At 40.7% G+C, this 13,713-nt stretch overlaps 2 protein-coding genes across 2 annotated transcripts; both read left to right on the top strand.

Moving 5' to 3' along the window:
* The first annotated feature begins 17 nt into the window (after nucleotides 1-17).
* Nucleotides 18-6,794, top strand: nmt1a (N-myristoyltransferase 1a). The gene is made up of 12 exons (XM_047572104.1): nucleotides 18-172; nucleotides 2,345-2,450; nucleotides 2,593-2,737; nucleotides 2,819-2,937; nucleotides 3,383-3,474; nucleotides 3,606-3,722; nucleotides 3,981-4,151; nucleotides 4,229-4,337; nucleotides 4,435-4,605; nucleotides 4,702-4,866; nucleotides 4,954-5,091; nucleotides 5,253-6,794. Exons 1-12 carry the CDS (start codon nucleotides 69-71, stop codon nucleotides 5,271-5,273), a joined length of 1,458 nt encoding a protein of 485 aa, XP_047428060.1. The 5' UTR covers nucleotides 18-68; the 3' UTR covers nucleotides 5,274-6,794.
* A 520-nt stretch (nucleotides 6,795-7,314) lies between these two features.
* On the top strand, nucleotides 7,315-13,052 carry LOC124997816 (all-trans-retinol 13,14-reductase-like). The gene is made up of 11 exons (XM_047571821.1): nucleotides 7,315-7,531; nucleotides 8,360-8,542; nucleotides 8,689-8,930; nucleotides 9,267-9,468; nucleotides 9,549-9,746; nucleotides 9,839-9,958; nucleotides 10,319-10,457; nucleotides 10,966-11,075; nucleotides 11,167-11,336; nucleotides 12,132-12,291; nucleotides 12,382-13,052. The coding sequence occupies exons 1-11, from the start codon at nucleotides 7,372-7,374 to the stop codon at nucleotides 12,528-12,530; spliced, it is 1,833 nt and encodes a 610-aa protein (XP_047427777.1). The 5' UTR covers nucleotides 7,315-7,371; the 3' UTR covers nucleotides 12,531-13,052.
* The last annotated feature ends 661 nt before the right edge of the window (nucleotides 13,053-13,713 follow it).

Raw genomic sequence — 13,713 nt, forward strand, 5'->3', positions numbered from 1 at the left:
GCCAATAGGATCGAGAGAGGTTTAAAGACGTACAGCGCACGCGGTGGCTCCTCATTTCCTGGTTGAAGATGGCGGATGAGAATGAGACAGCACCGCTGCCGGAGAAAGAAGATGTAGAGGACCACGGACACTGCAGCGACTGTGAAAATGAAGAGCACCACTTTGACGATGGGTAAGGAGGCAGGTTGACGAGCACGGCGGTGAAAAAATGTGTCACGTAGCTGTGTAATTTAGCAAAGCAAAAAAAAAAAAGCCTGTCGAGCACTCACAGATAGACAGCCATCCTTGGGCACAGGCCAGCCCACTTGCTTTGATCCTGTTGGTTAGAAACGCCGTTTGCCTGTCAATTCTCTCACCTGATTGGTGGAGGTCTGTGGTGTTGCTCGGGTGGGCGGGTTTGAGTATCGCTTCCCTTTAGCTGCGATAGCAAGGCGTAGTATGGGGGTAACGTTAGAAGAAAAGCCAAAGTGCGCTTGAAAGCTAATCTTTAAATAAAATACACGTTATGCCAGTTTTGCAACTTAAAAGCCCTCTTTTTTTAAATCAAGTTGACAGCTTCATGTAGTGTTCACATGCCGTTGCTGGCTGTCTGTTACAGATGCAATTCATGTCAACTTCAGTTGACATTTAGCTCGTTAGCTTGCATGCTAATGTAGCTGTCAACCCCCTTTTGTCCATAAATGCGATGCAAAATCAAAAGTGAAACAAGATAGCGTGGATGCTGCTGCAAAATTGTTTTGAATGTGATTTATTAATCGGTTAGCCCCGTCGACTGCAGGTAGCGTGGAGATTTGAATCCCTCTTGAATCGCTGAAATATCTAAGATCCCGAGGGAGCATAGCTCTGATGAGCTCTTACCAGCAAATAGGCTTTGATGAAATACCTGCATTGCTTGACATCGGCTTCTCTTGATGTTTACCAAGCGGTTACACAAATGAGAATATTAACCTACAGGTCCTCGCGTCTCTGTTTATTCAAGCAAATTGAGTGAATGAAATTCTTCTGTGAGGCTGTGGTCCATAATTTTATAGTCACAGCGTCTATTTCTCCACAAGTTATGACTTTGATGTGATAATGAGTTGCAAGAACATAGACGGAATTGACCCGTTTTAGATTTCTTACTAGTATGAGATATAAGAATAAACTTACAGAAATCTGCAACAGAAATGGATTGACCCTGTCTATTGAATGAAGCCAAGCAAATGTGAGCTTCACTTTTTAGCCGGTAGCATATTATCCCTCCCCCCAACCAAACACAGAAACAAAGAATGGTTCTGGCTGTTCCCCGTCCTATTCTGTCGAAATGGAAGCCTGGAGAACACACTATTGAATGTTGTGTCGACCATTGTCCCGGTCACTGAGCTTTTCTGCATACATGTATACACGCGAAGATACTACAGACTTCTCTTCCAGAGGTCATGTGATTGGCCATCTGTGCTAGTGTTACAGATACAGGCCAGTGCTTGGCCTCTCTACTCTCTTGGACACTAATGAGATTATCCCCTGTAAGTATGCTGTCTTTCTTAGGCCAAAGGATGAGATGTATGGAAGTGTGTGGCTTCTCAGGTTCCAGCTGATCAAAAACCTGAGACTATGACATATGAGGTTTTAAAGGACAATCCTCGAATCCCTTCAGTTCTGTTTGCCTTTGATTCTTGTTTCTCAGTACCAGCAAACAACTGGTTATGAAGTCGTGGGTCATAAAATTGCGAGAAACGGGCAAGTTTCTTCTGACTTTATGGCGTGTTTTGTTTTGTTTTTTGTTTTGTTTTTTAGCTGATAGACTTACCTGCCTTAAAGCTTCACCTGATATTCAGTTTAAACAAGCAGCCAAAGCAGCCATGGTAGTCTGTTGGCGAGAGGAGGATCTTAAACTCATTTAGCTTTCCCAACAAACACAGAAGTGTGCTATGTAAATATGAACCTATGTAGGAGTTTGGTATCCAGGATCTACATATGTGGAGATGTTATTATTGGCATACAATTGAATGGATTTACTGTTTGTTTTGTATTACTGAAACCTGTAGTTTTTAGATTGACTTTCAGAGAGAACATGACATTTAAATATGTGTCCTTGGACTCTGGAAACACTCATAAGATTTTGTAGATGGCTGCAGATTCATATGTGTTTCTTTTTCCTAGTTTAAAGGGGACGCTACGGTTTTAACATATTAACAATTATTAACAAGGATATAATTTTAACACAGCTTTAAAAATCTTTGTAACTCAGTTTAAACAAATGTCTGGTTAGATTTTAAAAAAAAATAATTCTTTTCGACCAGAACCTGCTTTTCCTTTGGGACAGAAGTTTATCCATTCCTTTATTTTTTCTGACTTGTTCTAGTGACAGGGGTCTGGGTGATGACACTGGCGCCAAGAAGAAGAAAAAGAAGCAGAAAAAGAAGAAGAAATCTGGTGCCACAGAACCTGCCCAGGATCCCCTAGCCAAGGTTCGTAATACAGAGGGGTGCTTTAGGATGGAACACATGTCGTTTTGCAGTGGGAGCATAATTTTGTTCTATTAAATATGGTTGTTTTTTTCCTCTGCCCTCTTATTTTAATTAAGTACTTTATAATTAACTTTCCAAATAGGTGAATTCATTGCCAGCTGATAAGCTACAGGAGATCCAAAAGGCCATTGAGCTGTTCTCTGTTGGCCAAGGTCCAGCCAAAACCATGGAGGAGGCGACTCGAAGGAGTTATCAGTTCTGGGACACACAACCTGTACCCAAGCTAGGTATGATTTAAGTCACTGCTTTCAGTAATCGCAGGTTTTTGAGCTACACACCACAAACTATGTTTCTTTACTTTCCCTTAGGTGAGACTGTGACATCACACGGCTCCATTGAACCTGACAAAGACCACATTCGAGAGGAGCCATACAGCCTCCCACAGGGCTTCAGCTGGGATACCCTCGACCTGGGGAACGCTGCTGTGGTAAGACGGTGTATAAAACATGTCCTTCATTTACTATTGTCCTGATTTGATGTTTTTTGTTAGAGTGCAGCTCAACTATAAAAGTCTACAGCTAGCTTTATTTCCCCATTTTGGTAAGACTTTTGAAACAAAGGATATGATATCAAAATCTTACTTGTTATAATACAACATTGGTCTTTTAATTGTGGATGTACAACATAATTTCTAGTAAACACCTTTACCCTGTAGCTGATGAGTTTGATTGGAAGAGCATTAGTGTGTTGTGAAGTAAACAGACACCAGAACATAGATTTTTACTGAAAGACATTATTCTTAGCCAGTGTTCATCTTGGTGTCATTTAAATGACTGCATATTCTAACAAGTCTGTTTTTGGGTCACAGTTACAGTATTACTATGTAAGATAATAAAGTGATGATCTTGTTTTTTTTTTCTTTCTAAATCCAGCTCAAAGAGCTCTACACCCTTCTCAATGAGAACTATGTGGAAGATGATGACAACATGTTCAGATTTGACTACTCTCCTGAGTTCTTGCTTTGGTAATTTCTCAGAATTTCACTTTTTCAGTTTGACACCTGCTTGTGATGTTAAATTAAAATGGTAAACGTTTTAAGCGTATTCAGTCCAGTAAACTTCTTACAGAGTGCTCTGTTGCATTTGATTTTCTCAGGGCTCTGCGGCCCCCTGGCTGGTTGCCTCAGTGGCATTGTGGAGTGAGGGTTAACTCCAACCAGAAGCTGGTTGGCTTCATCAGTGCCATTCCTGCCACCATCCAGATCTATGACATGTAAGTAGGCACAACAGCACAGCCTAAGTCTCTGATCAGTCTTTATTGTCAAAGTTACACGACTGCCTTTATGAAGTCCGATCACAGAAGATAGTTTGATGAAAAATACTATCAAATTAATAGACTGAAATCACAAAACCACTGGAAATTTCATTGCTAATGGGTATCTGCAAAATATACAAATGTAATATGCTGTGATTAGAAATGTAAATGGTATTCAGTATTTATTCTGACATGACTGTTTTTCTTGGGTTTCAGAGACAAGAAAATGGTTGAGATTAATTTCCTGTGCGTCCACAAGAAGCTTCGCTCCAAGCGAGTCGCTCCAGTTCTGATCAGAGAGATCACCAGACGGGTCAACCTGCAGGGCATCTTCCAGGCAGTGTACACTGCTGGAGTGGTACTGCCTAAACCTGTGGGCACGTGCAGGTGGGTCTGACAGAGACAAACACCCTGTGTTCTTAACAGCTGCATTGTTATTTACTCGATAATATTTCCTTGCCCAGGTACTGGCATCGGTCTCTGAACCCACGCAAACTAATCGAGGTGAAGTTCTCCCATCTGAGCAGGAACATGACTATGCAGCGCACCATGAAGTTGTACCGCTTGCCTGAGGTTGGTAAATTTCACACATTTTGCACCAATCGTATTAGAAAGGGCCTTTTCTTCCGGTATATCATTTATCTCCTCTTACCTGTTTTCTCTCTGTCAGGCCCCGAAGACTTCTGGTCTGCGGCCGATGACCAAGAAGGATGTGCCAGTGGTGCATCGCCTCCTCCGTGAGTACTTGAGCCAGTTCAACCTGGCGCCCGTCATGAACCAGGAAGAGGTGGCGCACTGGTTGCTGCCTCGGGAGAACATTATCGACACTTACCTGGTGGAGGTAAAGGATATTCCTGAGAAAATTTGAGCAGAGACAATGTTTTTAGACTCAGATACACAGAACAACACTGTAAGGGTTGCGTTGTCCTCTTGACAGAACGACGGCAAAGTGACGGATTTCCTGAGTTTCTACACACTGCCCTCTACTATAATGAATCACCCTGTGCACCGTAGTCTAAAAGCAGCGTACTCCTTCTACAACGTGCACACCACCACCCCCCTGCTCGACCTGATGTCCGACGCCCTCATTCTGGCCAAATCGGTGAGTGTTCCTGCTTTTTAAAGGATGTGTGTTGGTAAGATGTGCAGTCACACGAAGCTAATGTTGATTTGTTATTTCTCTATCCAGAAAGGATTTGATGTCTTTAATGCACTGGATCTAATGGAAAACAAGACTTTCTTGGAGAAGCTTAAGTTCGGCATCGGTGACGGGAATCTACAGTATTACCTGTACAATTGGAAGTGTCCCAGCATGGGGTCAGAAAAGGTGCAAAACTAATTCTTTTTCTACCTATTGTATGGAATAATAATTATTCTTCACGTTATAGTATCATGTTATAGTTATAGCATCACACACTTAAGTGAGGTATTCGAGGGATCTTAACGTCCGATGAGTTTAACGTGGTGAACGCTCTGCTTCTTTCTCAGGTCGGGTTGGTTCTGCAGTGACGTCCTTAAAAGCCCTAAGCAAGTGTCACCAACAGACCAGGAGACCGCACTGAACACCTGACAGATGGACTGATGACTTCCTGCTTTAGGAAAGGAAAACCACCGCCCATTTTTACTTTTTGACCTTTTGAACTTTGACCTGCACTACTGCTGCCAGGCAGGGAGGCAGGAAGAGTATTCAGCTCTTCCTCCTCCCTCGATCACGCGGACCTTAAGCCATTGTAGTTACCATCCAAAACAACTGTATTACATCTGAAAGCTGTCTTGATTGTACCAAACACACTTACACACAAGAACAGTTTGCACAGATTTCTGGATACCAAACATTCACTGTTGGCATACCCACACAACATACATTACATGTAAATATGTGAAACATCAGAGCTGCGGATTATGCCCTAACACCAACAGACTAGAACCTACTGTTTCATTTTATTCCTAAATGTCAGAAGTTCTTTTTGCAATTAAAATAAAACTGTCATCCTTACATTTTAGAGATAAAAAAGGAAAATGATCGAAAAATATTTTAAATGAGGAAAAGGCTCAAAAAGATGAGGTAATAAATACCAAACGTGGACACAAGAAAAAGGGCTTCTGTTAAGAGTTTTCTTGTCAAGCTTGACACCGTGTCTTTTTTTTTTATTTTGCTCATCACCCTCTGTTCTAGCTGTCATGGAGAGTTTACGTTCATCTCCTGGAGTCGCTCTCATCTATATTAGTTTTCATCAACCTCCTCCCCAGCTTGCTGCACTAACAAAAGAAACCTTACAACACAGGCTGATTAGGCGTAAGTTGGAGACAAGAATCCCTTCTGATAAGGTGGGACTGCTTCAGACAGTCTGACCGCATTCTGCCATGTTGACTAGACACATCAGCAGTGATAAGATTTACTACAGCAGATCTTGATTTAATTGGGCCTCAGTTGCACCGTCTATTCTTATGATCCCACTAACGTTGACTTATATTCCCAAAAACTCTTCAAGGCCTCAGGGGAAAATCAGAAATCCAAAGGATGTGAGGTCTTTTTTTTAAAGACTTTTCGAGCTCATTATTTCTTAATGGAATCATACAGGATGGATTTATGGAATAAAAACATCAAGCCATATAGTAACTTAAACAGTTGGCGGCATGTTTGATTATTTGCTGTATAAATGCATGGTTGTGGTGGGGTTTCTCCGAACTGATGAAATAACATCATTAATAACATGCAACAAGTCCACGTGAAATATTTCACCCAATTCAGCATATTGAGTCTGATCATACAGGTGCCATCAGTAGGTGAAGGTTCCAGGTGGATGTTGGAGCTGGAGCCGTGAACAGCAGTCTACACAGGATGATGATCCCTGGGGAAATGTCCCAAACAAAGTGTTTCTTATGTATAATGTTGGTTCTGTTTTCGAACAGTGGTTTAAAAAAAAAAAAAAAATGGATCTGCGGTGATGATGCAGGAAGTGAATGTGAAGATGCAAGTGATTTTTTTGTTTTTCTTTTGAGAAAATAAAAATAAAATCTAGAAGTTGGTGTGAGGTGCTTGGGTACGTTGTGTCATAAGAGGTAATGTCAGAGTTGGGTTTAATAACATGACTTTGGTTGTCTCATTACAGTATTCAACTAAAAGAAATTCTAGGAAATTTCAAAACAAAATTGGGTCAAGACAATATTTTGAAAAATATTTTAGTATTTAAAAAATGTCCTTAAGTAATAATAGGATAATAAGATAAACTAAGTTAAATTTAGTTTTAAATATAATTGTGAAAGCGTGTTATTACTCGTGAATTACTACTAGTATTTTGATTTTTGTTTTAAAAATTAGGGTTTAATAATGTTCTTATAGAAGACATGTACATTGGACACGAGGTCAAATTTATCTTTACCTTTAAATTATGAAACGCACACGTTCCATATTCTTTCAGATGTCACTCTCACATTGAACCTGACACGACGTTGATTGGTCATAATAGCCTGACCCTGCCTAAAGAAAGGCTCTAATTGGTCTGTTTCATCACTGTGCGGTATGTAGGCGGAGCATAACGAGGAAGTATGCGCCCAGGGAGAGAGCAGAGATTACACTTCCTTTCATGGCCGATAAACTGTGACAATGTCGCTCCTTGTTCCGATTGTGTTCGTCGTTTTGGTTCTGTTCATATTAAAATATGTCTTCAGAAAGTCCGGACCGAACCCCTTTGACACGGACACTCGCGAACCGTTGAAAAAGAAGGTTTTCGAAAAGAAAGAGAAAAATAAAGTGTTGAAGCAAGGTGAGTCTTAAATTTAACTAAAAATTGAACTGAAAATCCTGCAGAGCGTGATATGTTGGATGTCGCTTTAAAGTGGATCACTCGGTAGTGAACTGTTGAAGTATGTGCAAGGTCAGCTGTCAGTGAAGAAGTAAATTATATATATATATTGTCACATGCACAGTTCTACATTTAAGTTGAACAATGCACAATGGTGTGTTTTTGTGTCTGCAGCCAGTAGGAAAAAAACAGACAGTAATGGTTACATACAGCACACAAGGTAAAAACAAGTATAATTATAAATGTATAACTGAGAAAAATAAAACAGCATACCATAAAATAGAATAAAATCAAATTTAAAATGTTAACTTGAAATGCAAACTTAAACTTAAAACGGGGAAGTTCGTAAATTCATGCATTTAAACTATGACAGTTGTGTCAATAAAGTGCAGGCGCGGTTATACTTGAAAGTCCAGTTAAGGCTCAGAGTTGAGCAGAGGGATGGCATAATGCTTTCTTGTGCAAGTATTGTGCAACAAATGATTGGTAATATCATTCAATTTCCAAGTAATAAATAAATAAGAAAAAGTCTGTCAGATGTACTCAACTCATTGTTGTGTAAAAAAAATGTAACAGTTAGGCAATGGAAAGATTCTTGAAGGATAAGAAAACTGAAGTATTTCAAGTATTTCCCTGGATTCTTGGACATTTATAATAGCTGAATGTCTGCAGTTTTATTAGTGAAACTACCAACACCTCATTTTAAACAAAAATGTGTTTCTTTATTCCTGAATTCCAAATATTCCTAGCTATCTGAATGTATGTAATATGGTATTCTCACATTTTTAGGTTTTGTGGCCAGTAAAGTACCCGACAACCTGGACGCCATCATCATCGGCAGTGGGATCGGTGGACTCGGACTTGCTGTGCTGCTGGCCAAAGTTGGGAAGAAAGTCCTGGTTCTGGAGCAGCACGATCGGGCTGGAGGATGCTGCCACACATTCACTGAGAAGGGCTTTGAGTTTGATGTTGGTGAGAAGAGTTCCTTGCTTTCGAAATTTTGAAACCATCTCTGTGTGATTTAGTGTGATGAAATATGAGGATTTCCACACTGATCATGAAATTGTGTATCTTGTCAATTTAGATTGTCAGTCACGTTTATTGTCTTTGTCCAACAGGAATCCACTACATCGGTGACCTGTTGGACCACAAGCCTTTTCGCTGCATGCTGGACCAGATGACCAATGGACAGCTACAGTGGGAGCCTCTGGAAAACCCGTTTGACCAAGTTGTGCTGGGACCTCCAGACAACAGACGTTGCTACCCTATCTACAGTGGCAGGACTCGCTACCCCGAGGAGCTGAAGAAGTGTTTCCCTGGAGAGGAGAAGGCCATCGATGAGTACCTGAGCCTAGTCAAGGTAACATTCTGTACCCTCAGTTTATTTTGTAATCAAGCTTATCTGATGATTTCACTCAGTGACATGTAGCAACATAACAAACTGAGTCATCTATTATTTCACTCGTGGTTTAAGTCAGTATCATAGCTTAGTAATGCCCTTTGCCCCATTTCACTTTAGTGCAGTTGTCTAGATTTCTGTCGACGTTTCTTGTCATGGTAAGAAACATCAAGCAAAGGTCAGACTAACTGGCAAGAAGGCCATTAATGAGAACCTGAGGCTGGTCAAGGTAGCCCTGCTTGTTTTATCCAAATGAATCTCCCATTGACCAATCGTCACTGTGTGTTTCGTCTGCAGAAAACTGGACGAGGCATTTGGCTCCTTGCTGTGCTAAAGCTCTGGCCTGCCCCCTTGGCCAAGTTCTTGGTCTACACCGGCCTCGCAAAACGTCTCTCTTTCTTCTTTAAAATGGCGTCCCGCAGCCTGACCGACGTGGTCAATGAACTGACAGAGAACAAGGACCTCAGGGCTGTCTTCTCCTACATCTTTGGCACCTATGGTGGGTTCAGCTGACGTCCTGTTGCTGTTATCACATTATTCTTCAGCACAGTGCTCACAATGTCTGTCTCCGATGTGCAGGCAACATGCCAAAAGATGCCAGCTTTTCCATGCACAGTTTGCTGGTCACCCACTACCTGAATGGGGCCTGGTATCCCAAAGGTGGCGCCAGTGAAATTGCCTACCACATGATCCCCATCGTTGAGAAGGCTGGGGGAGCCGTTCTGGTTCGAGCCCCGGTCAACCGCATCTTATTCAATGATGCCAAGGAAGCTTGTGGTGGGTGTGGTTTCTCAGTTTTTCTACACACACACTCACATCATTCAGATCCCAGAGAGATAATTCACCGCATTTGTCTTTTACGGTTTCAGGTGTGAGCGTCATGAAGGGTCAGGAGGAAGTCCATATCCACACTCCTATGGTCATCTCAAACGCTGGGATCTTCAACACCTACCAGAAGCTGCTACCAAAAGAACTCCAGGCCATGCCAGGTCAGAAGGAACTAATAATTATTTTCATTTATGGTCAAGAATTATTTTAAGTAATTAGTTAACATATTTGTGTATATATTTTTTTCTGACCAACCAGCCAACTCACAATTCTAGTGTGCAAGAACAGATAATGCAGCCTCACATTTGAAAGACTGGAAAGAGATTACGAATCATCAGAGATGGATTAAACAGTTATAAAACTTATTAATTAATCTCTGCTGATATGCTGATGATGATTAGCTTTATTTGTAAGCGGTGAAAGTGCATCATGATATTCATTTCTGTTCTAATGAGAAGATTGACTCACCCCTTTTAAATTACTTTTAAATGTCTGTATGCTGTGGCTCTCCTGCCTTACAGCCATCCAGGAGCAGCTGAGTATGATGAAGAACGGTGAAGGCGGTCTGAGTGTCTTCCTGGGTCTGAATGGTACCAAAGAAGAGCTGGGCCTTAAAGCAGACAACTACTGGATCTTCACAGAGAACAATTTTGATGAACTGTATGTACCATTCATTTTCTATTATGATTACATCCAACTATTTCCTTTCTATTAGATCGCTTTGTGTTTTGCTGCCTGTAAACTTAGATAAAAGGGAGAAGCCTGGAGATGAGCTCAATTTCACTTTAAATGTGATCTTTCCATATTGAAGACTACTTGAAATTAGCAACTGAGATCATAAACTCACATGGAAAAGGTTTCCTAATGTCATAAAAATTAATTGTAGGTTCATTTTCTTATAGACTTGACAATATTAATTCCTTTTTCACTGATGGAGTTGTTACCCGCAGGCCAGAGATAGGTCCACTTACTTTATACAATAGCACTAAGATGTTATGCAAACTGACCATTTATCCCCAGTGGAGGATCCCTCATAGAGTTTATATATTAAATTCAGTATATTCTTGTTGAGCATGTCACAGGTTTACTGTGTGCTGCTGGAATACAGTTTTTGTAGATTTTGTTCCGTATTGTTGTGAATTCACCAAATTGTGTGTTTTCTTTACAGCGTGGAGAAGTACCTGAATGGAGAGAGGGAAGAGTCTGCCAAAAAAGTCCCCCTGCTGTTTGTGGCCTCTCCATCAGCTAAAGATCCTACCTGGGAGGAGAGATCACCTGGTACAGAAATGGGTTTAGAAAGACCCCTCACTTGACCCAAGTTTTTTTTTTTTGTTCTTACAAAAATTGTCCTTCCTTTTCTTGACACCAGGAAAGTCCACTTTGAGTCTGGTCAGTTTTGCCAACTACGCATGGTTCGAGGAGTGGAAGGACGGCAAAGTGACAAACAGAGGGGGCGACTACAAAGAGCTGAAACAGATATTCATTGACTCTGTTCTGGAGGTGGTGATGGATGTGTTCCCTAAGATCACCAGAGACAAGGTGAAGGAAGTCCCACTTCTCATTACCTTACAATAGTATATATACAGAGACACTGCCTGGGGTTAAAACCCTAAGTCCTGCCTGGCTCTTGGGGTTTTTTAGACTCATGATGTCTCATTAAGGTACTGGACATCATGCAGGAATATTTTCATATTCTTGTCCTAAAATTCTCTCTCTTTTTTTTTTTGAAAATCTAATTTCTGATAAACAGACTCCTCCCATTCGTGGAGAGACGTTTGTGACCATTAAATCAGTGCCTATAAAGGATTTAGATGACCAGTTTACGAACGTTTTACTCAAAGATTTTCTTTCTGCATGTATGTGTGTAAGTGTAAAACTGGAAAATCCCTCTGTGAACTGGGGAGGTGGACTGACACACCACTTTTAGCATGGTCTTAACACCTGTCCCCAAATTATTTTACCCAGTTCACACCAGGAGTCTGAAGTTTCTGACTATCGATGAATTGTTAGAGAACCTCTAATTGTGCGAAAATAGGAGATGACTGGATTAATCTGAATTTCCGTAACTGAAGGTGAGTATTGGTTTCCTAATGGACCCTAGTCACTGGAGTTCCAGGTGGACACCACCCACTATTGTTCCTAATAAAACCCTCAACTCCCCACTTATTATTTACAGAAGAATAAGCTTCTTGGATGAATGGTGACACATCTTCAATGAGATTCAAACTAATCCAGCTACCTTTTCTTGGATTTGTTTATTAGATAAAGCATAACCTGAATGACTGAAAATCTTGACAGATGTATTGTATATTGATGCTTGTTTCTTCTGTGCAGATTGAGTTTGTTGATGCTGGGACCCCCATCACGAACACACACTACATTGGAGCCCCCAAAGGGGAGATCTACGGAGCTGATCATGGCATCGCCCGTTTCAGCCCTGAACTCAACGCTACAGTGAGACCTCAGACTCCCCTGAAGAACCTCTACCTGACAGGTCTGTGCCACATCACGTCCTCCAGTCATTGCGCTGAATTTGAAGTCACACTCCGCTGAACGTGTCACGCTTCATTCTTCCGTTCCTCAGGTCAAGATGTGTTTGTGTGCGGTTTTGCTGGCGCCCTCGCTGGAGCTCTCACCTGTGGCTCGGTCATTCTGAACCGCAACCTCCACCTAGATGCCATCGGCTTAGCGAAGAGGATCAAATTTATGAACGACAAATTGAAAGGGGACTAACAACATTCAGCTGAGTGACGCTTATATCTTGCAATTAAACACAACTGTACTGCAATATTGGAGCTCAGAGTCATACTGTAAGTGTGACAGATGCCACAGATGAGTCAGTAATGCTAAGCGGAACTTTTCAGAGCCAGCTCATGCAGCACTAAGCTCTCTGTCTTAACTTTCATACCTGTGCTTGTTTAACGTGAATTGGATTAAGTAACAATTCAGTTAAAAGTATCAATAACAATACAAACTCTCTCAAACACTTTATAAAAACCGGCCTGAAAGCTCCAGATCAAGCGTGAAGGTGCCGATGGCAAGAAAAACTTCCTTTTAACAGGAAGAAACAAGCAACACTGATCCTGCACTCATCTACAATATTATAAAACCATTTTGTGAGACACTTGCAATGTTGGAACTTCTTTGTCATCTATGCACTTAACTCTGCCTAATAAAGCCAAATTTTTTTTTTTTTTTTTTCAGTTTTGATATAAAGTCTAAGGGTACAAGCAATAAAATGGTTACAACTTGAAACATAGTGTGTCCTTCATATTTTTCACAATACTTTCTCTGTAAGTGTAAATCATTTCTGTCAGCGTTGCTATCTTGCTTCAAGCCTGAAGATTATGAAGCAGTAGGTGGTTCTCTTTGCTTATCTTGACCTTTCTTATCTCCTCCTCATTTTATGACAATTACGCAAAAATCTTCCCTTGGAAAATCTTGGAAATTACCTGAAACAGCATATTCTCTAAAGTGACATAAATGGTCAATTACTCCACTATCTCAGAACAACAACAACAATTTCAGTGTAATTCTCATTTGGTTAATAAAGTAGTTTTGTTAGTGAACACTTAAGTAAATTTTGGCTTCATGATATATCCAGATGCATCTCTATGCAGTCAGTTGATTTGCAGTACTGTATTTTATTTGGGATTCACGTCAGCATATTTTCAAATATAACCATTATTTAAATTTTAGCGAGTTGCACATGATGTGTTGGTTTACATACTGGATGATATTCTACTTCATTATTATAATATAAAAAAAATGAATAAAAAAAGATATGCAACTAATTGCATCAGTACGTCAATAAAAACCTTCTAACACGATGTCTGAAACCAAGTTTAATTTCTCCATTCGTTGATTGGTCGCAGCAAGCCTGGTGTTTCTAAAAGCAATGCTGTAATTGGCCAGC

Source organism: Mugil cephalus, chromosome 20 (assembly GCF_022458985.1).
Source record: "Mugil cephalus isolate CIBA_MC_2020 chromosome 20, CIBA_Mcephalus_1.1, whole genome shotgun sequence".
NCBI classification, from domain to species: domain Eukaryota; kingdom Metazoa; phylum Chordata; class Actinopteri; order Mugiliformes; family Mugilidae; genus Mugil; species Mugil cephalus.

Bases quoted from the DNA above. Each gene is read 5' to 3' on its own strand.
- nmt1a (XM_047572104.1), top strand. From the start codon at position 69: ATGGCGGATGAGAATGAGACAGCACCGCTGCCGGAGAAAGAAGATGTA. The intron at 2,938-3,382 runs GTAAGACGGTGT...TTCTAAATCCAG, and splicing joins ACCTGGGGAACGCTGCTGTG to CTCAAAGAGCTCTACACCCT. The intron at 5,092-5,252 runs GTGCAAAACTAA...CTTCTTTCTCAG, and splicing joins CCAGCATGGGGTCAGAAAAG to GTCGGGTTGGTTCTGCAGTG.
- LOC124997816 (XM_047571821.1), top strand. From the start codon at position 7,372: ATGTCGCTCCTTGTTCCGATTGTGTTCGTCGTTTTGGTTCTGTTCATA. The intron at 8,543-8,688 runs GTGAGAAGAGTT...TTTGTCCAACAG, and splicing joins GGGCTTTGAGTTTGATGTTG to GAATCCACTACATCGGTGAC. The intron at 9,747-9,838 runs GTGGGTGTGGTT...TTACGGTTTCAG, and splicing joins TGATGCCAAGGAAGCTTGTG to GTGTGAGCGTCATGAAGGGT.